Source organism: Nerophis ophidion, linkage group LG11, assembly GCF_033978795.1.
Source record: "Nerophis ophidion isolate RoL-2023_Sa linkage group LG11, RoL_Noph_v1.0, whole genome shotgun sequence".
Classification (NCBI taxonomy): Eukaryota; Metazoa; Chordata; class Actinopteri; order Syngnathiformes; family Syngnathidae; genus Nerophis; species Nerophis ophidion.
Window position 1 is genome coordinate 43,846,781 of NC_084621.1, and position 25,545 is coordinate 43,872,325.

At 39.5% G+C, this 25,545-nt stretch overlaps 1 protein-coding gene across 4 annotated transcripts in view; it reads left to right on the top strand.

The window, feature by feature from the left end:
* LOC133562154 (receptor-type tyrosine-protein phosphatase U) overlaps positions 1–25,545 on the top strand; it is a 565,556-nt gene that overhangs the window by 455,344 nt on the left and 84,667 nt on the right. For 2 of the 4 annotated variants that reach the window (XM_061916074.1, XM_061916076.1), the window contains 3 exons: positions 11,543–11,618; positions 11,683–11,759; positions 20,908–20,925. In XM_061916074.1, coding sequence (XP_061772058.1) covers positions 11,543–11,618; positions 11,683–11,759; positions 20,908–20,925 — 171 coding nt within the window. The remainder of the gene's footprint in view (positions 1–11,542; positions 11,619–11,682; positions 11,760–20,907; positions 20,926–25,545) is intronic. The other 2 variants (XM_061916075.1, XM_061916077.1) reach the window with 1 other exon arrangement.

Genomic DNA, 25,545 nt, shown 5'->3' on the forward strand with positions numbered 1-25,545 from the left:
TGAGTTTTAAGGTGAGACTTAAATGTTTCTACTGAGGTGGCATCTCGAACTTTTACCGGGAGGGCATTCCAGAGTACTGGAGCCCGAACGGAAAACGCTCTATAGCCCGCAGACTTTTTTTGGGCTTTGGGAATCACTAATAAGCCGGAGTCCTTTGAACGCAGATTTCTTGCCGGGACATATGGTACAATACAATCGGCAAGATAGGATGGAGCTAGACCGTGTAGTATTTTATACGTAAGTAGTAAAACCTTAAAGTCACATCTTAAGTGCACAGGAAGCCAGTGCAGGTGAGCCAGTATAGGCGTAATGTGATCACACTTTCTTGTTCTTGTCAAAAGTCTAGCAGCCGCATTTTGTACCAACTGTAATCTTTTAATGCTGGACATGGGGAGACCCGAAAATAATACGTTACAGTAGTCGAGGCGAGACGTAACAAACGCATGGATAATGATCTCGGCGTCTTTAGTGGACAAACTGGAGCGAATTTTAGCGATATTACGGAGATGAAAGAAGGCTGTTTTAGTAACGCTTTTAATGCGTGACTCAAAGGAGAGAGTTGGGTCGAAGATAATACCGATTCTTTACCGAGTCGCCTTGTTTAATTGTTTGGTTGTCAAATGTTAGAGTTGTATTATTAAATAGAGGTCGGTGTCTAGCAGGATCGATAATCAACATTTCCGTTTTTTTGGCGTTGAGTTGCAAAAAGTTAGCGGACATCCATTATTTAATTGCATTAAGACACGCCTCCAGCTGACTACAATCCGGCGTGTTGGTCAGATTTAGGGGCATGTAGAGTTGGGTGTCATCAGTATAACAGTGAAAGCTAACACCGTATTTGCGTATGATGTCACCTAGCGGCAGCATGTAGATGCTGGAGTGCAGGGCCAAGGGCCGAACCCTGGGGAACTCCACACGTTACCTTAACGTAGTCCGGGGTCATACTGTTATGGGAGACGCACTGCACCCTGTCAGTAAGATAAGAGTTAAACCAAGACAGGGCTAAGTCTGACATACCAATTCGTGTTTTGATACGTTCTAATAAAATATTATGATCGACGGTATCGAAAACAGCGCTAAGATCGAGGAGCAGCAACATAGATGACGCATCAGAATCCATCGTTAGCAATAGATCATTAGTCATTTTTGCGAGGGCTGTCTCCGTATATATATATATTTTTTTTTTTGCACTCTCTTTTAGTTACTTTGAATTTACAACCGCCTGGTGCGTTTTTGTACGGTTTTTGTACTGTTTTTGTACTTAGTTTGATTATTATTTTCAACTGTTTGTAAATGTTGAAATTTATAAATAAAGGTTTATAAAATTAAAAAAAATTAAAAAAAGTGTGCAGTTAATCATGTGACCGCCTGGCTCCATTTGATTGGTGAAACGGAGTCAAACGTCACCAGTAACTGCATTTGATTGGTGAAACGAATTCAAACGTCACCAGTGACTGCATTTGGTGGGGAAACGCAGGCATGTGGTAGATCCTACTTTGAAAGTCTGTCTGACAAAGCAAACAAACAAAGCGTGCATTAACAGATCGATAAAAATCAGTAGCGAGTAACGAGCTGAATGTAGATAAATGGAGCGGAGTAAAAGTAGCGTTTCTTCTTTATATATATACTCAAGTAAAAGTAAAAGTATGTTGTGTTAAAACTACTCTTAGAAGTACAATTTATCCCAAATGTTACCCAAGTAGATGTAACGGAGTAAATGTAGCGCGTTACTATCCACCTCTGATCACAACACTATAATTAGTGGGGGAAACAACATTGTCCTGTGATCAAATACAGTTATCCAGGCAAGAGAATTGTGTTCTTCTGTAATGTAACATAACCCCAATCTTGTGGGAATGTTGCTTAGGTGAAAGAACTCAATGAATCGAACAAAAGTGCGCATTGGGGCAAACCTAAGGACTGTATTTCGTCTTTGTCCTTAGTTTAAACACATTATCATTACCTTAGCTTTTGTAAAGATTTAAATATGTTTTTCTTTCATTTAAAGAGGAACTGCAGCTTTTTTTTTTAAATTTTAACCATAATTTGCAATTCCTATGTAAGACAAAAACACCCATTTTTCTTTTTTTGTGCGTTCTAATTCGTAAAATCTGTAAAGTACGAGGTAGCCTACAATGCAAATAATGCGAGTACACTATTCTACCCATAACGCCCACTAAAGATATCCGAAAACCGCCAACAGTACTCCATTTACACCGTCTGACCTGAATATAAACCAGAAATTAGCCATATTAGACTTAAACTTGCTTTTTATTGTCATTCAAATTTAAAATTTACAGTTTAGATAAGAACGAAATATTGTTGCATTAGCTAATGGTAGTTCAGGATAAAAAAGCAATAAGGTGCGTATATAAATAAATAGATTACTGTACAGATAAATATATTGCACTTTTTCATATCCATTCAGGTTTATGGATGTATGTTATATCGTCTTTTTATTCCAGTGAGTTAATCTATCTTTGGGGGAATTGATGGGATAATTATCATGCTTTGAAGAGTCTTACGGCAAGAGGGAAGAAGCTGTTACAGAACCTGGTGGTTCTGCTTCGGAGGCCGCGGACGTCTTTCTAGAGTCCAGCAGTGAAAACAGTCCTGGCGGAGGAGTCTTTGCAGATTTTCTGAGGCTTGGTCAGGCAGCGGCTTTTTGCGATCTCCTGGATAGAAGGAAGAGAAGTCCTGATGATCTTTTCTGCTGTCCCCACCACTCTCTGGAGAGACTTCCAGTCTGAGGCACTGCAGGTTCCAGTCCAGACAGATGAAGTTGGTCAGCAGGCTCTCTACAGTGCCTCTGTAGAACGTGGTGAGAATGGGGGGAGGGAGCTGTGCTCTTGTCATCCGACGCAAAAAGTGCATGGGCTGCTGAGCTCTTTTTCCAAGAATTTCGGTGTGTAGGGACCAGGTTATATTGTCAGTTATCTACTCCCCCAGGAACTTGTTATATTGGTATTATAAGCACGAATGCAGACAAAACTATTTTTAGCGACGCCGTGGTTACAGAAAGGTAACTAGCTTAAATTGCTTTATAGACATATTGAGCCGGTAGAGCTGCTGCGTCACCTCTGAGTTAGTAAAAGTTAAATCAAGATTTCAAATCATACGCTTCAATTATATTGAATGTTGTTGCCTTAACCTCTAAAGACCTTAGTGGCCAAGCCCTGCATGGATTACTTCACTGTTCACTCAACACTGACACTATAACGTTGGTAAAGCTTATATACTGTATAATAATTTGGGATCCAGAATGAGCTGATGGAAGAAAATTAATAATATAATAAATCTTATTTGTGGCAGTATCGGACAAATCTATGTTTACGTTTCACTTTTGCATCTCATAGCACATACTGTAGATGTGGTGCGTTCAAGGAGCCTTGATTAAACAGAGGTGTCACTAGGTTTTTTAAGACCAGGGAGGCTTAACCCCCAGTAGCAGTACTTATAATAATGACAGATATGTATTTTTTGTTACGTGTACATTAGGAAAGAGACGGTACAGACAGCAGGGACATCGTTTTAGCTTTAGGTTTATTTACATATATTCACAAAATATATAAACAATAAATGAAGTCTGAAACTAAACCAAATATGTGTGGTGTGTGCATGGCCGGCTCTACGCAGGGGCAAGAGGGGGCAGAGCCCCCTTAAATAAATATCTTGCCCCCTCAAATCAAAATTTGAGAAAGCAAATTTGAATAAACTTACAAAATTACTACATTATAAGTTGACAAAATTATCTGCACTAGCGGAAAAATCTGCCGAAAAAGGGACACACACGATATAGTAGTGTCGGCTTCCCTCTCATCTCTCCCTCCGCTGTGCGTGTATTCAACATTCCACAGGCTGCGCAGCAGACACACACCCGCACACACCCCTCAGCCCTCAGTAAACATCCAATCACTGTTGCAGTATGAAAGTAAAAGAAAAGGAAAAGTTGTTTACATTTATCATATACTTGTTAGGATGGGTATACTTGTGTAGTCTTATCTGTCATAAACACGTTTATCGTCGCGGACTTTCGTTTCTAAGGAGTTCCATTTTTTTTTTTTACAACTTGGAGAGAGCAGTGACAGCGGACGCTCTGAGCAGCAGTGGTTTGGAAGGCACAGAGCCTCCACTGTCACTGTAACAAGCTACAAGTCATTTATGATGCTGTTAATGAGGGTAAAAATTAAACATAAGGTATATATCCTGCTTAGCAGTCCTCCTCTGCTGTCCTCTGTTCAGAGCGGAGTCCCTAGCAACGGCCCGTTTTACTTAGCAACGGTCTGGCAATCGACTGCTGGAATTCTTTTTCTGTTGTTTTTCTTGTAATTCTACATAGTCAACTTTTAATGTTCCGATCTACATTTTGTAATAAACAAATTATAAGTTTCATTCGATATGACCAAGACACCTAAAAACAAAAACACTGCCGTTTTCATCAATTTACAAGCAAGTGGGCAACACACACACATTGGAGTGAATGAATTTTGTTCCCAGACGAGTGCCCATGTTTTGTTTTATAAATTAGTTTGAGATTCTTTTTTATCATTATTCATCAGACTACCTTTCAGTTTTGTAAATATCGACTGTAGTGTGTGAAGTCCTACTTTGGGTCAAAATTTGTTTGAGAGTTAGGCCATCCAGTTAGGATAAATGTTATGTTGTTGGTTGATAAAATCTGGATGAAGGATGTTTTATTTTATTTTATTCATTTTTTTTTCAGTTTCCCCTCCTGAGGGATTGCCACCTTATTGTGGTCAGGGGGTTTGCGTGCCTCAGTGACCGTAAGAGCTATACCAGCAGGAGCTTAGTTTTCAGGTGGGAAACCCAAGTTGGACAGGTCTGAAGGTAGAGGCCTGACAAAGTGCAATCCACTACTCCAGGTTGGGGTTGGACACATAGCTAAAGACCCATTTCAATGAAGAAAGCATCGTTACTATAAGCACAAAAAAAAAGTGCTGGAGCATGATGTGTACACATGATGCCCCCTTCACATTTCTGACTGCCCCCTCATATAAGCATGCCTAGAACCGCCCCTGGGTGTGTGACTATGTGTGGTGATTAGCTGTTGAGTGTTACCGGTAGTGTTGATCAAGAGGCGGAAGACCAAGTGGGGCAATGCAGGCTCAACGTTTTTTTTTAGACAGGCAGGAAGTCAGGGGCAACAGCGAGGCGTCAGAGTCCGTGTCCAGGCAGGACGTCGAGATCCAAGAGGCAGCCAGGGAACCAGAGGAAATACTGGGAGACGAGACACACAGCTCGTAATGCGGGAATGGAGGAAATGCTCCTGGAACGACATGACACAGGACAACGCACAATGAACACGGAGGAGGAGAAAAACAGATTGGGAGAGCATAGAGCTTGATACTAGTTGGCTTACTTACTGTACAACACAGGAAACTACAGAACGCTGGTCTTCACTGGCTTAAGAAGCCCAAGAAGCTCATCAGCGACAGGTGTGATGAGTGCTGATTAAGTGCAACTGTGCACTTCTGCAGGAATGGCGCGTGCAGGTGCGCTCAGCAATGCGCAAAGATGAATTTGCATTGGAATGCGCCCGGGCCGTTACATTTTTTTAAATTATAAATATTATCCATCAAAGATTATCCTACATGAATCAGATAATCTCTACTTTAAACTATAGAGTAAAGTTTGTTATTGTGTGAATGTGGGGGTGGTGACGTAAGGTTTAGTGTGGGATGTGGGCCCTTCAGGTGTCTAATAAAATGGGGCCACAAACACAATTTTGTATTGGGCCACAGAAAGCCTGTCTGTGTCTGTGTTTTTATTTCATCTCATTTTAATTGCTCCTCCTAACCAGCCCACACCACTGATCCCTGCCAGCAAGGCTGCTTAATCAATATTCCATGTTTTTGTGGTGCTTCGCTTTCCTTCAAAATACCACTCCGCCCTCACCTTTTGTTTTTCCTCTCCCTGCTCCTCTTTTGGCTGAGTAGCGATTATAGCAGAAAAAACAAATAGCTTAGAGGTCTGATGTCAAAATTCAAGAGCGGAAGTAAGAACCACAAGAGATATGCTGAAGTAGAGAGGTAAAGAGATGGGGGAATTCAAAGAGAAGGCAGCACATGGAACAAGTGAGGAGGAGGGTCTAATCCATGCAGGATTTGGATGCTTGTTGGCTCTCTTGTGGGGAGAACTGCATTGTAATCCCCTGCTCAGCATGAAGACTTTGGCAGAGTTTCATCGAATTCCCTTAGTTGCTAAAATCCACACGGGGTTTACCGGTCCCCAAGTATGCATGTGTGTCTCTGTGCATTATTCCGAGGAGGTTATTTGTAGAGGGAATTTTAGCCCCCCATGGTGAACGCTTGAGCGATAGACGACAAGTGGAAGAACTTGCAACACATATGGCCTGTTAAAAGGTTTAGTGCCTGCTCCATTTTCAAGAGCAAAGATGTTCTTGCATTGTGAAGAGTGTAGGTAGTAAGCCTTGCATGCTTATTGCTGCAACGTAGGTTTGAGCTGAGAAATACAACTTGTGGCCTAAAAAAAACACTCCACTTGTTTAAATGATTTCAGCCTTTTATACAGGATCCATATTGAACTTTTAGAGTGATTCCAAGCACCAATTGGTCTGCCTGTCGTTTCTATCACTGTTTTTTTTTTTTTTTTACAGTTTGATGATTGCCTCTGGGAAAGAGATGAGGAATATAACAGCAGTACACATTGAGATACAGTAGATAGATGAATAGACCGCTGGATGTTGAAAGTTATCAAAACTGACACATTTTGGCCTTATCACTGTTATTTTTGCCAATCAAATTTGTCAAAAAATATCAACTGTTTATTTAAAACTTGTGTTTGTTGCCTTTTTGGACAACGCAAGAACCATACTTGCCAACCTTGAGAGCTCCGATTTCGGGAGGTGGGGGGTGGAGGTTTGATCGGGGGTGGGGAGGAGGAGTAGTTGGGGGCGTGGTTTGGGCGGGGGGCGTGATTAAGAGGGGATGAGTATAATTCACCAACTCGAGTATTTCATATATATTTCATATATATATGTCTTATCCAGAGAATAGTGCTCGATACCGTGGTAGAGCGCAATATGTACGTGTGGGAAAAATCACAAGACTACTTCATCTCTACGGAACTGTTTCATGAGGGGTATATAAACCATTGTATGTGAATGCTTCTATTAAAATCTCCTGATGATTGAGGGAACCCCTTATGAAACAGTTCTGTAGAGATGAAGTAGTCTTGTGATTTTTCCCACACATATAAATATATATATGTATATATATATATATATATATATATACATATATATATATATATATATATATATATATATTTATATATATATATATATATTAAATACTTGACTTTCAATGACTTCCAGCTATATATATTTATTTTACTATATACATAAATAAAAGAAATAGTTGAATTTCAGATGGCACCTATCAAATACACAGTAATAAAAACACAGTTGTTCTACTAACTGTACTGTGCTTGCTGGTTATTTAAAAAAACAACAACACTTACCTTTCACTATTTCAGTAACTTTTGTTCTGCCATTTGGTACTGGTGAGAGTCACTTGCCGTGAGGTGCACAACACCACGTAAATCGTTGGCCAATCAAAAAGCAACCCCATAACGCTATAGCCAACATTCACCAGGAAATGGCAACAGATAACATAGAATCACTCTATTACAGACGGCGTCGCCATGGCTGTAACTTCCTCGTTCTTCTGCTTTGTCTTCTTGTGTGTGCAGTTTTTTATTAAAAATCCGTAGATGTAACGTGATTGGGCAGGCAAGCTGTTTATATAACAGGAAAGCGGACGTGAAAACAGGCTGTCCCCACTCATGTCCGCATGGAGCTGGAGGGGGCGTGAATTTCGGGAGATTTCCGGGATAACATTTCTTCCGGGAAGTTTTCGGGAGAGGCGCTGAATTTCGGGAGTCTCCCGTAAAATCCGGGAGGGTTGACAAGTATGGCAGGAACAACAATGTGTAACAGTATATTTACGTTTTATTGCACAAATGGCACAAGTGTCATCCTACTTTGGACCTACTTCCTGTTCCTGTCTACGATGCCAAGCCTTCTTGTTAATGTAGTATATAAACATTTACTTCCTCGATTACATGCATTTATATATTCATTTAACCTTATATTATCCAAGGTAAGACAATTGAGAACATATTGCAATGCTGACCTAGCGTAGAGGCGACATTTACATGTTAGAGGTATTGATGTGTGCTGATAATCTCTCATTGTCTCTCTTTTAGAACCAAAAATTACTACTATAGATTGCTCTCAACAGTTCACAAATGCTCGTATCGTGCAGGAGTACATGTATTGGAACATAAATGAATGTTTAAGATAAACAAAGCGGAAAACATACACAGAGAATGTCTGTAACATGTGGACGACAGATCAGACAACAAAAACAAGGAAGTCTTTGTTTGTGTGTTTTCCCGTAGTTATAATTAATCAATATTATTATTGGTTGTATTGTATTAAAACAGTGTAATATGTTGACAGTGAAAATTTAATTTGTATTAAGTATTTTCGGTATTAAATGAGTAAAACATTGATACAGTATTTATTACATTTTTGTTGAAACCCTGTGTTTTTTTAAGTAAAGTTTAGAACATTGATTTTAAAAAATGCATCAAATCACAAATTGATTCAATCTTATTGGGAAAAAAAATAAGCCCAAAAACATTGCCAAACCTTTTGTCGCAACATTCTGGAAAAACTGCCATAAATTCAGATATTTTTGGCTGCAATACTTATAAAAAAACTTGTGAAATCCTTGAGGGACTGACTAGAATAATATGTCAAACATATTTTGTGAGTGCCTTAGTCACATTTGTTGAAAGTTTAATTGTGTTTAAGATGAGCCAGATGGATGGATATATAGTTTATATACAGTGCATCAAGCAAATATTCACAGTGATTTATGTTTTCCACATTTTGTATTAAAATGCAATAAATACATTTTTACAGTCAGAATTATATAGGAAAACACCCTGTAATGACATTATGAATATATGTATTTTTTAAATCTTGCAAAACTATTCAGACTAAAAAAAATCACATGCACATTAATATTCACAGCCTTTGCTCATTACTTTGTCAATGCAACATTGGTAGCAATTACAGCCTCAAGTTTTTTTGAATACGACGCCACAAGCTTGACAAACCTATCTTGGGAGACTAGTCAGAATAGAGAGAAAGATGAATAAAGCAATGTACAGAGACATCGAGAATGAAAACCAACGCCTGCCATCCAACCTGATGGAGCTTGAAAGGTGCTGCAAAGAGGAACTGCCCGAAGATACAGTATGTGTGCCCATAGGGAATAAGCGGTAGGAAATGGATGGATAGATGGATGGTTAAGTTAAAATGTGAGTTAGCTTTCCTGAAAAACTGCGTTTTCATAACGGATATAAAAATGTCCACTGTAGGAGGACTCAAAACTTAAAAGTTGAGAGGCACGGTAGATGTTCCCACACAATTCTTTGCACTTATAATACTTATTATAACATATTCGCATTATGCTAAAGTTAAAGTCACAATGATTGTCACACACACACTAGGTGTGATGAAATGTGTTCTCTGCATGTGACCCATCACCCTTGATCACCCCCTGGGAGCTGAGGGGAGCAGTGGGCAGCAGCGGTGCCGTGCCCGGGAATCATTTATGGTGATTTAACCCCCAAATCCAACCCTTGATGCTGAGTGCCAAGACTCATTACCTCCCTGCTTGGCACTCAGCATCAAGGAGTTGGAATTGGGGGTTAAATCACCAACAATGATTCCCGGGCGCGGCACCTCTGCTGCCCACTGCTCCCCTCAGCTCCCAGGGGGTGATCAAGGGTGATGGGTCAAATGCAGAGAATAATTTTGCCACACCAGGAGTGTGTGTGACAATCATTGGTACTTTAACTTTTAACTTTAAGCAGGGAGGCAATGGGTCCCATGTTTTTATAGTCTTTTGGTATGACTCGGCCGGGGTTTGAACTCCCAACCTACCGATATCAGGGCGGACACTCTAACCATTAGACTCTAACCATTAGGCCAGTTAAAGTTCAGTTAAGGTAAGTGTGTTTATCCTAAACAATTGTGGCACTTCATTTTAGACACTATTTTTAAGTCCTTTTTTTTGGACATATATCACAAAAATATCGTACGGTGGGTGTACTACTATAATACTGTACCGTAAGATTTTAAAATAATTGCATCCTTATTTTACATCTTATTATGTTTAAAAAAAAAGTTGCTAAATTAAAAAAACTAAACATTTTCACATTGTCATGAAGGGTATCGGCTGTCGAATTTTGGGGGCAAATGTATTCCATTTTGGAAGAACATAACAAATTGTGAAGTGCTGCTGATGTACAATATATATAATCCAAGTTATACAGTGGGGCAAAAAAGTATTTAGTCAGCCACCGATTCTGCAAGTTCTCCCACTTAAAATGATGACAGAGGTCTGTAATTTTCATCATAGGCACACTTCAACTGTGAGAGACGGAATCCAGGAATTCACATTGTAAGAATTTTAAAGAATGTATTTGTAAATTATGGTGGAAAATAAGTATTTGGTCAACCATTCAAATCTCTCACTGATGGAAGGAGGTTTCGGCTCAAAATCTCACGATACATGGCCCCATTCATTCTTTCCTTAACATGGATCAATCGTCCTGTCCCCTTAGCATAAAAACAGCCCCAAATCATGATGTTTCCACCCCCATGCTTCACAGTAGGTATGGTGCTCTTGGGATGCAACTCAGTATTCTTCTTCCTCCAAACACGACGAGTTGAGTTTATACCAAAAAGTTCTATTTTGGTTTCATCTGACCACATGACATTCTACCAATCCTCTGCTGTATCAACCATGTATCCATTTTGGTATAAACTCAACTCGTCGTGTTTGGAGGAAGAAGAATACTGAGTTGCATCCCAAGAGCACTATTCCTACTGTGAAGCATGAGTGTGGAAACATCATGGTTTGGGGCTGTTTTTCTGCTAAGGGGACAGGACGATGATCCGTGTTAAGGAAAGAGTGAATGGGGCCATGAATCGTGAGATTTTGAGCCAAAACCTCCTTCCATCAGTGAGAGCTTTGAATGGTTGACCAATTACTTATTTTCCAACATAATTTACAAATAAATTCTTTAAAATTCCTACAATGTGAATTCCTGGATTTTTTTTTCACATTCTGTCTCTCACAGTTGAAGTGTACCTATGATGAAATTTACAGACCTCTGTCATCATTTTAAGTGGGAGAACTTGCACAATCGGAGGCTGACTAAATATTCTTTTGCCCCACTGTATACAACACATCACAAGTTTGAGTGCAGGTGTATGCTCTTTGCCCTGTTCTGTTTTTATTGCATAGCATTCATGAAACAGCAAACCTCTCCACAACATCTAGTCGTTCTTGAACTATAACTCAATCGTGCGTCAGAAATGAAATGTCTTATTTCCATTACATTGAAAAAAGGAAGTTAATGGACAGAGACTGCTTCTGAAATGTGTAATAAGTGGTTTTTTTTTGCCTGTGTCTAGAGCTTCTTTGATGGCTGGGACTGCACTACAAAGAAGAAAGACAAAACTAAGGGACGACATGACACCTTATTGGGATGTAAGTAATTTTACTATAAAGCAGGAATTCAAATACTTCAACATGCTTCCGTTTTTTTGTTCAGATGATCGCCACCGAGTCAAGCTCAACCCTCTCCTGGGAGACCCTAATTCCGACTACATCAATGCCAACTACATCGACGTAAGTTTCATTCTCTTTTGTTTTTAACAGGAGCTACAAGGAGCGAATATTTGTCCTTTAAGCCAATCAGTCTGCTGGCCCACTTTAACCTGGAAGCTTTCATCCAGTGGAACAATGTTATTGAGTTGTGTTCATGACACATGTCAATGCGTGTCGAACCCTGTACCGCCGACCCCATGTCAGCTTTCAATTTTATTAAAACGCGGCAGAGTAACTGCATTTAATACGTGGCAGAGGAGATGAACCTCTTTTGTAATCTCTCCAAATGACTGACTTGATTGATGTTATTCAATCTGTAGATGGGCGTGGTGGGGATCGGAAATCAGGGATGGGTAATGATCCTCTCCATTGTTAACCTTGAGTGTTTTTCCACGCCTCACGTTTCACAGTAATATTCACCTGTCATTAGAATCAGCTAAATGGATTTTACATGTTGTCTTTCATACGTGTTATCATTCATAATCACACAAAAAAACATGAAATGTTGGAAAATATAGTTGTATCTCTCAGCTAAAGATAGAAATGTGTGCTTGTCTCTGCTGTGGATTTGTTGAGTTATGTCAAGGCAAGTGTGGCAATCTGATTCTTTGTCTCACAAGATTTATTTTGCACGCCTCACACTGGAACTCGATACGGTGCCTTGTGAGGAGCTAAGGCAGGCAGATCCCCCCCCCCCCGTACCCAAAGCAACCCTTTCTGTGAAAGGTTGAAAAAAGCAGTATCCTGTTTCTGTCAAAGTCCTTAAAAGGAATAGCATTTTTCAGAATGATAAAGCTATGCACGGGGGTCCCGTTTGATTTTGATTGGATTAACCTTTCATAACAAATCATATCAAGTGAAAGCTAGCCGCTGCAGGGTTTTATTAAATTTTTTCTTTCGAATCCTAGCTGCTGGCGAAATGCTTTATGGAGTATATATATATACAAGAAAGGCAGAACTTTTGTTACCATGGATGCAGTCTAGCTAGAAAGATGTAGCCTGACAAGGCCAATACAACAAAATGAATAGCGCTAATCTACTTGCCGTAATTATATTGTATAGAAAATATTTAATTCGTCTGAGCGAGTCGGTATAGCTTTTAAAACAAAGGTGACAAGGAGCCGCATACTTTCTCTCTTTCTGTCATTTAATGCCTGAGCCTTTGCTTGATTTGGAGGGCTTTGCTTAAGGAAGAGGTGCAGACTTGTGCATACGTTTGACAGCCTGCTCCTCCTCCTCTAAAAAAAAGAAAGTGCAGTTCAATATGTCATGGCTCCTGCTGTGTTGCATTTCTTTGCGTCGACAGAGGCACAGCTGAAGGCTCACTTTGGCTGAACCGATATCATGAATGTTACTGCACATGCACAATTGCTGTTTTTGTAATTACTATTAACTAATGAGCCTCTATCTATTTCAATGGTCCTGTGAAAGCACAGCATTTCCCCATGTAACACATCAAACCTGAAAACCATTCCAAAGTCCGTAAGCACATCATTTAAATGGCTTAATGATGGATAGAGTGTGCACTTGCTGCTTCATGAATTTTAACTGGTGTTTTGTTTTCATCAGTCACATTATTTTATAATTTGAGAAACACTATTAAAATTTGTATTTCCTCAAATAATTGCCTTTTACTGAATACAACAACAATACGCTTCACTCCCGAGATGAGATGACACTCAATATCGTACACACAGTAATTTACCGGTATTTTGAAGAAGACAAAATATTTGACCAGACAAACAGATATTTAGATTTTCCATCATTTCCAGACTATAAGCTGCTGTTTTATGCACCGCTGCGGCGAATTTACGTATTTTCTAGGTTGACAAGCTTTACATGCTGCAAATAAATTTAACCAATAAAAAATGGTCACAGTGAACCAATGAAATAATTCACATTAAATCAAACACTCACACAAACATTCAGTCAGCCATTTACTGCATTATGGACTCACACTTATTATGGCAAAGACACTACAAAATGCACACAACACAACCCCAAAGCCGAAGACAATCGACCCAGCCAATAAAAAAAACAAAAAACAGTTTATGCCTATAACGGACATCCATCACCACTAACGGGTGGAGGCCGGAGAATAAGGGACGTGCTCAATGACTTCTACTGTATGCCCTGTTACAAGGCACGTCTTTTGATATATTTCTGAATGAATAAAAGCATCCGTCAAAGTATTTCATGTTCCAATGTTTAGACGTAGACGTACGTGGCCAATATATGTACACAACAAATTTTTACCAAAAATTAAGTGGGGACGGCCTATGTTTAGGTGAACGCTATATGAACCATCTCAAGCCCTGAGAACCTGAAAGACTGGTCTCCTGCAGGTGCCCAAAGTCAGGACGAAACATGACGAGGCTGCGTTTCAACATTGGCAATGTTGAAATCCAAGCTGATGTAGTTTTATTTAATTTTACAAATGACAATTGAAATTATTTCATCTACACTATTTTATTTTATTTGTTTTAAATGTAATTATGAATTTGTTCTGTGAAGGACTTTTAATTGCCGTGTGTATGAAGTGTGCTCTATAATTAAAATTGCCTTGCCTCTTTAGCCCTAAAATTATGGTTCCTGAGTCACAAATCAAGAATTTTTTTTTAAATTCTAAAATGTTTTATGGCTTTGCATGCATGACTGAAATATTGTGACACAAGATCTCGTCACAGCTCTTTGAACCTGATTTACTCAAACCCAAATATCACGCGCTAAACACCGTGTACAATATATGAAATAGCATGTACTATTATTGGGCATGTTGCATGCGATTTACTAAAACTGCGGGGTTAATTGTAAAGTGGTGCAGACCGCTTTTTTTAAATGAGGATTTTGCGTGTATAATACAGGGTATCACCATAGATACACGGCTTCACGGTGGAAGAGGGGTTAGTGCATCTGCCTCACAATACGAAAGTCCTGTAGTCCTGGGTTCAAATCCAGGCTCGGGATCTTCCTGTGTGGGGTTTGCATGTTCTCCCCGTGAATGCGTGGGTTCCCTCCGGGTACACCGGCTTCCTCCCACCTCCAAAGACATGCACCTGGGGATAGGTTGATTGGCAACACTAAATTGGCCCTAGTGTGTGAATGTGAGTGTGAGTGTTGTCTGTCTATCTGTGTTGGCCCTGCGATGAGGTGGTGACTTGTCCAGGGTGTACCCCGCCTTCCGCCCGATTGTAGCTGAGATAGGCGCCAGCGCCCCCCGCGACCCCGAAAGGGAATAAGCGGTAGAAAATGGATGGATGGATGGACCATAGATACACTCATTTACTGCACATTCATGTTGTCATGCTCCTACTTGCAGCGTTCTGCAGTAAATCCACAATGAAATCACTTTTTTTTTTCCCACCCAAGGTGCGCTCGTTGAAGATAAGCTGCACTTAATTACTCCACTCAAGATGCAGAAAAATGCATACTTAAATATTTTAATGATATATATTCTATGTGAAAACAATGGCATTAACAATACTAAAGGACACCAAAGCACATCAATTGAATTTGTTTTAATCAGCCCCTTAAGTCCCTTAGCAGCTACACACTTATAAAATGATGTTGCTGAATAGACAATATGTCTAATATTTTTTTTTTATCTCTTGTTAGTCCAAAATGTTGACACACACACGTAGGACAGAGGATCCATCGTCTGTCTTTGCAGCATGAGCACTGACCAGTTTGCACGTCCTTATTACACATTCTGAATACAACAAAAATAGTGCTCGCAAAACAGTGATGGGTGTTGATAAATCACATTGCTCGGGCAAAAGAATCATATTTGCAATTTCTTCTCTCAATACTGTTGGCGTTTTGATGATCAGCATATATTTTGCAAATAAATGAAGACAGAGACGCAAAATAGATTGAACGTCTTATTCTGCTCACTTAACAGACTCAATCCACTTTGTAGATCAATCCGTTTAGTAGATCAGCTTTGCGTGTGCTATCAGGCCCTATTCATACCAATGCGTGTGTAAGGGTGAAGATAGACATGCTGTTGTCCAGTGTTTTATGGTAGGAGGACTCTTACATGTTCGCTATATTTTTGCAGAATTCACTAATAAAGGACCCACAGTGTCCCGATGACCGGAATTATAGTAACATATTTTTTGCCCCTGAAATTGAATCGGCATTAATTTTCCATAATATTAATTAGTTTTTCAGTAATCGGTAGATAATTAATTGTAATTTACCCCTCTTGGTGTGATGTCATCTACAGCAGTGGTGCCCAACCTTTTTGTATCCGCGGACCGGTCAACGCTTAATAATTTGTCCCGCGGCCCGGGGGGGTGTCCTTTTTTTTTCTTTCTTCTTTGTCATGAAAAAGGGATGTTTTTGTCATGAAAAAGGGAGTTTTTTGTGGTTGGTGCACTATTTTTAAGTGTATATTGTGTTTTTTATGTTGATTTAATAAAAAAATAAAAAAAATAAAAAATATTATTATTATTATTATTTTTTTTTTTTAAATAAAAAATTCTTCTGCGGCCCGGTACCAATCGGGCCACAGCCCGGTACCGGGCCGCGGTCCGGTGGTTGGGGACCACTGACCTACAGAACTGGAGCCCATTTCCTCGCGTAAACAGTATGGATAAATGGTAAATGGGTTGCATTTGTATAGCGCTTTTCTACCTTCAAAGTACTCAAAGCGCTTTGACACTACTTCCACATTCACCCATTCACACACATATTCACACACTGATAGAGGAAGCTGCCTTGCAAGGCGCTAACCATCACCCATTAGGAGCAAGGGTGAAGTGTCTTGCTCAGGACACAACGGACGTGAATAAGTCAGTACTAGGTGGGGAGTGAACCGGGGACCCTCGGGTTGCGCATGGACACTCTGGCAACTGCACCACGCCGTCCCTGCATGTAAGGCATGTAAATTATTATTTTGATCACTTATTTTCATGTTTCTGTCATCCATGATTACTTCAAAACTGATATGGTTAACATTATATTATTAGAGTATGATAATATTCAGACATCATAGGCTATGTTTCTGTATCTTCAGTGTCTCCCTGTCATGAGTAGTATCTTAAGCAGTAAATGACATTTGTAATACTTTTCATTACATTTTAAAAGATAACTGGTATGGCCATTTTCCCAAAGATCAATAAAGTTACTTATGCATTTTCTCAAGCACATTTCACCTCAATTTAAGATGCATGTCTAGCAATAAACTATCAGTAGAAGAGGACAACATTACAACACTAGCAACGTCCCTTCTTCTTCTCTGCTTTCTGAACGTCAATGTAAAGTGGTCAAAACTTGTAGAAATAATAATAGACAAAATATTTTTTATGCAGCTTCTGACTCAGCCTCTCTATCCTTGTGTGGATATTTTGAAGTCGGCATGAAAATAACAAGCTTCGGGATGAAGATGCTACAACAACACATACACTATGACCTCGATTTATGAATTTAATTGGTTCTTTAACATTGTTCGTAAATCAAAAAGTTCATATACTGAAGCATAGTGCCCCATATTTTAGTAAAATAATGCACACTTTGAAGACACTATAATGTGTGTGAATGTGAAAAAGTGTCTTTGGTGCTCTCAAAAACTATATAATAAAAAAAAAAAAGTCAAGACGTAAAATCCTTTTTACCTTGCTTTCTGCAAATGATGGACAACGGATGTGAAGTGTGTGTTAAGTTCTCTCTCCTCTATAAGTTTAAGTCCACAGCGTATCCCTCCCTCTTTCCAGGCTGGTTTGTTGACTTTTTTGAACCCACATTGAGTTGAGCAAAATAGACACATTTTGCGAGACAAAATGGCAAGAAAAGAAACACATGCTGGAGAACCAAGTAATGGACTGTGTAAACAGGATGTAATGTAGAGGGTCCACCTTGTGTGTATTGTACTGTACTGTACTGCCATACTTGCCAACCTACCCGATTTTCCCGGGAGACTCCAGAATTTCAGTGCCTATCCCGAAAATCTCCCGGGGCAACGATTCTCCCCAATTTTTCCCGATTTCCACCCAGACAACAACATTGGGGGCGTGCCTTAAAGGCACTGCCTTTAGCGTCTTCTCTCGCCTAAAAAGGAGACTATTATATATGTCTCCGTTATCCATAGGTTTATCTATAACCCATAAAGTAGGCAGGCACGGAACTATTTCTCAGCGTGTGTTTATTCGAGCCGGCACATTAATACACTGACACACAACATCTGGATTCTCATCACGCATTGCTTCAAAACTACAATAAGTAGTAATGTCCAAAAACATAACAGAGACGAAGCAAAAGAACGAAGGAGAGACATGGCGACGACGAGTACGCTTGCAAGTTCCAAAATGATTGGAAAAAATAATTTCAGTTCATCCTTGGAAAAAATAATTTCAGTTCATCCAGGACAGCTCGAAGGGGAAGGGTTACGCTGCCTGAAAATTTTGTAGATCAGACTTCTCCATTAGTCACTGTGGCCAAACGGATGTACTCATTCATGGCCATACTCATTCATGAACTGATTTTATATACATATATATATATATATATATATATATATATATATATATATATATATATATATATTTAATATGTATATATATAATATATACATATATATATATATATATATATATATATATATATATATATATATATATATATATATATATATATATATATATATATATATATATATATATATATATATATATACCGTATTTCTTTGAATAGCCGGCGGGCATGTAATATGCGCTTGCCTTGAATTACTGCCGGGTAACACTCGCTCCCCAAGTTAATAAGCGCATCCTTATTTTTACCGCCGGGTCAAATTCGTGACGTCACGAGTGACGCTTCCCCTGCCGTCATTTTCTAAATAGGGGAGGAGTTTTTTTTGCTTTTATTATGTGTAAACCAGGGGTCTTGTTCCACACCCATACAACACTCCTACCAATACGCGCCACACTCCGCGAACCCACATCAAACGATGACAAACACACTTCTGGAGAACATCGGCCCTGCAACACACCACAAACGCAACACAACACCTACCCAGAATCCAATGCATCCACCCGCTGGCACCAAACCCAGCCCCCCGCGTTGGTTAAGTGGGCGGGGTTGGGGGCGCATGTATAATATAGCCAAGAGTCACGGATGCACGGCATTATGGGTAATCCCTATGCTGCGTCTATAATGTGCCACAGAGCCAATGCTCTCCAGAAATGTGTTTGGTGTGGGTTCACAGAGTGTGGCACATATTAGTAAGAGTTTTAAAGTTGTTAATATCACAAACATCAGTGTAAAAGGTATGGCTGTTGACCAAGTATGCATTGCAATCTCGTATAAGAAGCAGAGAAATGCATGCGTCCGCCCGGCACGCAGACAGCATGGTGTAAAAGTGGGCGCGATGATATGCTGTAGAACAGTGGTTCTCAACCTTTTTTCAATGATATACCCCCTGTGACCATTTTTTCAATTCGAGTACCTCCTAATCAGAACAAAACATTTTTGGTTGAATATAAAAGAGATAAAGAAGTAAAATACAGAAATATGTCATCAGTTTCTGATTTATTAAATTGTATAACAGTGCAAAATATTGCTCAGTTGTAGTGGTCTTTCTTGAAATATTTGGGAAAAAAGATATAAAAATAACTAAAAACTTGTTGAAAAATAAACAAGTGATTCAATTATAAATAAATATTTCTACACATAGAAGTAATCATCAACTTAAAGTGCCCTCTTTGGGGATTGTAATAGAGATCCATCTGGATTCATCAACTTCATTCTAAACATTTCTTCACAAAAAAAGAAATCTTTAACATCAATATTTATGGAACATGTCCACAAAAAAATCTAGCTGTCAACACTGAATGTTGCATTTTTTTTTCACAGTTTTTGAACTTACATTCATATTTTGTTGAAGTATTATTCAATAAATGTATTTATAAAGGATTTTTCTAATTGTTGCTATTTTTAGAATATTTAAAAAAAAAAATCTCACGTACCCCTTCGCATACCTTCAAGTACCCCCAGGGGCACGTGTACCCCCATTTGAGAACCACTGCTGTAGAGCAGTGGTCCCCAACAACCGGGCCGCGGACGCAGAATAATTTTTTATATACATATTTTTTTTATCACACTCAATTTTATACTGCATGCTATTGGTAAGCGCAGGGATGAGAAGAGGTTTTAAAATTATTAGCACCTGCTTACTTTTACCGCATGCTTTGAAAAAGCGGAGGAGTGGGAAGAGGTTTTAAATTAATTAGCGCCCCGGCGGCTATTCAAGGAAATACGGTATATATGTACTCACACACACTGGCACACAGAATGAATGAATGAAGCACAGAGGCATGTTTGTAAACCGAAAGGTTCGCAAATAGAGGGGTTTGTAAATCAAAGTTCCACTTTACTACCAGTCTTCTGTGGGTGACGCTCCCACATTTTGGAGCTACACGTGGGCATTACAAAATATGGTGAAACTCATTAGAAAACAAGCCTAAAATCACTACTGTGTCTATTTTGAGGAGGAGTTTATTTGTAGACCTTTAGGTCCAGAACTATGAAATAAATGCCAATGTTGTCAGCATTACAGGGGCCCTTTCAATCATCAATGTTTGTTTATATAGCCCTAAATCACAAATGTCTCAAAGGACTGTACAAACCATTACGACTACGACATCCTCGGAAGAACCCACAAAAGGGCAGGGAAAACTCACACACTTTAATGTTCTCTTTGTCTCGCTGTTATGTTGCTGAACTGTATCGCTTTGTGTAAACATGGCTCGAGGAAAGGAAATTAGTGGTGAGCCACCTATTTTTTTTGTTTTTCTTGGGATGTTACCAATTTGATTGTGTCAATATCTGTTCAACGGAGGCCATTATTTGAGGAAATACTGTTCATAGATGATGTACAATGGGAACAATGTATATTTAGCCATATGAAGCGATGTCAACATCATGGCGTGTTTATCGCCATCTTTTTGGAGTCATTAAAACAGATCTATTGGGAGGACTTCAACTTATTGAAGAATCAAAACGTGTGTGTGTGTGCACAAAGCCAACTCTTGGCAAAACATTTACTCTCACATGTCACCTCACATTATTTTTCATAATCACATTTCTACCAAAAAAGCTTCTCTCATTAACTCGCATATATGTCTTCTTTTTCTACTCCCCTCCCCATTTCCTCAACCTTGCCACCCTGTAGATTCGGATTAACAGGGAAGTAAGTACTTCAGCGCTTGTTCTTCTGCCTGCCATCGCTTGATTTCTCCCTTCTCCCTTCTTCCTCTTCCCGCTTCTCTCTCCACTCCCTTCTATCCACAAATGCTCAGTGCAACTTTTAGTTTATTTTTGACATGGTAAGGTTAAATAAATAAAAAAGACATCATTATTTGAAAATAAAAATAAGAGCATGGGTGCTCCCAGCATGGAGGACCGCTGTCTTTGTTAGTGCTCATAAGGGCCCCGGGCTCAGGAAGTTAAGTTGCCATGGCAACCGTCTCGGAGCTAAAAGGGTAAGAGTCTTTGCTGATAGTTTGGCAGGAGCAAGAGGAATTGTGGATAGCAGGCCTCACAGCACTGGTCATCCATCTCCATCTTAAACATGTCCCCTTTTATCCGAATCCATCAGTGTAATGGACAGGCTCAACGACGTATGACAAAAAAAAAGAAATACAAAATATTATATCCGAATTCATACATTTACCTAGCTGTTTTATTTTTCCTACCAGACATGGAAAGGTCCTTGAGCTTTTCAGAAAGTCTCTTTCTCCCTGCAAGGTTAGATAAGCAGACGCATATTTTCAGGAGGACGCTTGCTCATCCCCTGTGTCCACGCATTAAAGTCCCTCAGGTGGTGTTTTGTCCTGTTTATCCCCCCTCAAGACTGTGAAGGTGACTTCATTGCTAATCCATGTCCACCCCATCTTTGACCATACAAAAACCTCTGCCGTCTATGCCAAGGTTTTTCCTGTCCTTTGGTATAAGGGATCTAAAGAATACTTTAGAAACTTCAAGACTCCTTTGTGTTAATCATTTCACGCTCATTTTGAGAACCTTTGTAAGATTCTATTTGAAGACACCCTATTTGTGACATAAGGGGGAGAATGCTTGGAAGGTGTTTTTGAAGTTAAAATGGGTTTAGGTGGTGAGCCTATTATTTCTGCTTTAGTCTTTGTTGCATTTAAGTAAATTTGCATTCATTTGATAGCCAGCTACATTTGCAAGCACACGAAATGTTAGCTAAACTTCCCCGAAACTTTCCAAAAAAAAGTTCAGCAGAGGAATTTTGAAAAGTATTCACTGTGTTGAACATTTTAATGGATATCTGCATTGTCAGGATTGAATTAAGAGAAAACACTAAAACAGTGTTTGCTTCATTATCATGGGGGTGATGTTCCGGATCCCCATCCCTATTGTAGATTAATTTCTACGAAGTTGGGACGGTATTTAATTTTTGATTTATATGAATATTTTACCTGCGATGAGGTGGCGACTTGTCCAGGGTGTACCCCGCCTTCCGCCCGATTGTAGCTGAGATAGGCGCCAGCGACCCCAAAGGCAATAAGCGGTACAAAAAAATGGGTGGATGGATGGATGGATGAATATTTTATAGACCTGGGCCTGTAACATATTTTGCTGGATGATATATTGTTTCCAAAATGATTGTCGATAAACTGTATTATTGTCGGCATTATTTCAAGACCATATTAAACATTAATTTAATCATAATAACAAGGAAAGTATTATTTTCAAACGCAGTAAACTTAGATGTCTCGTTTTATTGATTTATTTTTTTTATCATTATAATTGGAAAGATCATGAACTTAAAAATCCGAAATAAATAAACAAACATAAATAAAATTGACTGTTGGCAAAACATCACTTCAATCAATTTTGAACATCTTGGAAGTTATTTTTTTCTTCTTCCAGTTTTGTTGCTGAGATTCATCCACACTCATCACTGTTTTGCAATCACTAATGTGTGTTTTGTGTAACAAGTAACAGAAGGACGAGCAAACTGAAAGTCCAATACACGGCTGCGAGATGAGCGATTGCGCTGCAGAGAAGAAAATTCTTCGTTCTATGTTCATGCGTCAGCATTTTGGACGCTAGCAAAAAAAATTAAAATACAGCTACATAATTTCGTAATTGTATAGATGCCAGAGGACTTAGTGAAGTGAAGTGAATTATATTTATATAGCACTTTTTCTCTAGTGACTCAAAGCGCTTTACATAGTGAAACCCAATATCTAATTTTCACATTTAAACCAGTGTGGGCGGCACTGGGTGCAGGTGGGTAAAGTGTCTTGCCCAAGGACACAACGGCAGTGACTAGGATGGCGGAAGCGGGGATCGAACCTGTAACCCTCAAGTTGCTGGCACGGCCACTCTACCAACCAAGCTATACCGCCCTTGGAGGGCTGATTAAAAGACATTTGATTAATGTGTGTTGGTGTCCTTCAGTATTTTTTTTTAATGACGTTCGTTTTTTTCACATATATATTATTGAAATATTTCTTCTACCAGAAAACATTTTTTAATTATGCTTTTTCCGTTTTGAGAGGAGTAAGTGCAGCCTCCCTCCCATGCACCTAGATTGGTTAAAAAAGGGGAAAAAAAAGTGGATGCACCGCACAACTGCTTCTATAATGCCCATAAAAAGTTGTAGCAAAACGCCACAGGTAGATAAAATGAATATGCACTAAATGAGGGAGTCTCTGGGATGATGCCCCGTATAGTACACAAAAAAATCCTCATTTAAACAAGGCGGTATGCACCACTTTTCGATTACACACGCAATTTTAATAAATTGCACATAACACGCTAACTAGTACACACTATTTTATCGATTGCACACGCTGTTTAGCATGTGGTGTTTTTATGTTAGTAAATCAGACCCTAGGACAGCAGTAAGTGAAGCGTCAAGTGGCGAGGGAACACTAGACTTAAAAACAAACACAACTATAAATCTCTGGTTGTAGACAACCACAGCAAACACCACTAGGCATCCTTTCATTCTGTGGTTGTCAATATTTTTTTCACCAGGTACCACCTCAGAAAAAAGGTGGCTCTCCAAGCACTACTATAAAGAACAACATTAAGATATGGCAGCGTAGTAGGCCTAAATATATTCATTAAAAACAAGGCAGAGGGTTTTATTTAACAAATGTATTTAAAATTTTACCCAATCTAACACTACACACATTTTGAACTGTAACACTGTGTGTGAATGTAGAAAAATAAAACATTGTACTTTAATCAAGTAATTATTTGGCGCACCAACAGATGGAGCCCGCTTACCACAAGTGGTACACATACCACAGTTTGAGAATCCCTGCTCTAATTGTTTATGATACTCTGTATGTACTGTACAAGTTATTCAACAAAACTACATACAGTACTTGTCAACTTTGCCATTTTTCCCAGGAAATCTTTTGTTATGTTTTTTTTTTACCATTATTAGTTTGTGCCTGGCAGCTTGCTAGTTATGTGATTCAAAAAAATCAACAACACGAGACCAATGGATAGACATAAAGGCAATAGAAATGACATATTCGCAAAAAAAACAAAACACTATATTACACATGAATATTTTGCATGTTTTTTTTTTTCTTCAATGATTGATTTAACAACGATTTGTTGATGACAATTAACTCATTACCGTAATCACCTCTATTTTCCCTTGCAAATGTTTTATATTTTAACATACAAATATTGACAGGTATGTAAAACTATTCTGTTATAATTATAAGGTCAGCGCAAATAAATATTTTTTGTATGTCATGGAAAACATGAAAAAATAATGAGTAGAACTTAAGTTAAAAAAAATTGCCCAAAAAATACTGGATATTCTCTATAATCCGAGGACAGGTGGTCCTTGCTTTACGACCATGTACCCTTCCTATGACTAAAATGTAAGTCAGGTTTCTGTACTGTATTGTCACGATCCGTGACTCGGATCGTTAATGGTTTTGCCCCATTTATGTCTTTGTTCATGTTTCGTTTCTGGACTCTGCCGATCCTTGTTTGAGTACTTCCTTGTTTGTGTTAGTCACCATGGCAACGTATTGTGTTCCTCCTCACGGGCTCCTGTCACACACCTGTTTCTAATAATTATTTGTGTATTTAAGCCCACCTGGTTCCTTAGTTCGTCCTCGGTCCATTACTTGCTTTTCGCAACACGTCACGTTTTGTATCCTTGTGCCCTCGATTATTTTGTGCTAAGTTCCACCTTAGCTTCACGTGCGTGTGGCACGTCGTTTAATGTTTTCTGTTTCCTGCTACATTTTTAGCATTAGCTTTCCGTGCATTGGCACGCGCTTTGTTTTTCCCCTTTTTTGCACCAGTGTTCTTTTGTTTTATTATATTAAAACGTATTCTTACCTGCAATCCTGCTGACTGGTAGTGTGTGCATCCACGAAGTGGCAACTCCGCGCAACAAGTGCGCCGAACGCGTGACAGAATGGACCGAGCCAAAAGCCACTTCGCACTCCTCCAGCCCCAGCAAGAACAGGTGTTCCTCTCCGATGAGGAAAAATCGGAGATCTTCCGGGAGCTCCGAGCAGACTCTTGTCCATGGGAGAGCGAGGACGACATTGAGCTGCCGGAAGAGGATCTCCCAGCCGAAGCAGTGGTGGCCTGGGAGCTATTCATGGCGAGGATAGCGGACGCGGAGGAACGCTTTCGCTCCCAGTCTCAAGCCACCCCGACATTCCCCTCAGCGCGCTGCACGCCGCGCGGTGACGTCACACCACCCAGGAGGAGAGGACTCCAGCGGCGACCAGGCGCCGCGCAGGGTAGTGCACAAAAGGAGTGCAGGACTTTCCCCTCAGCAGCGACT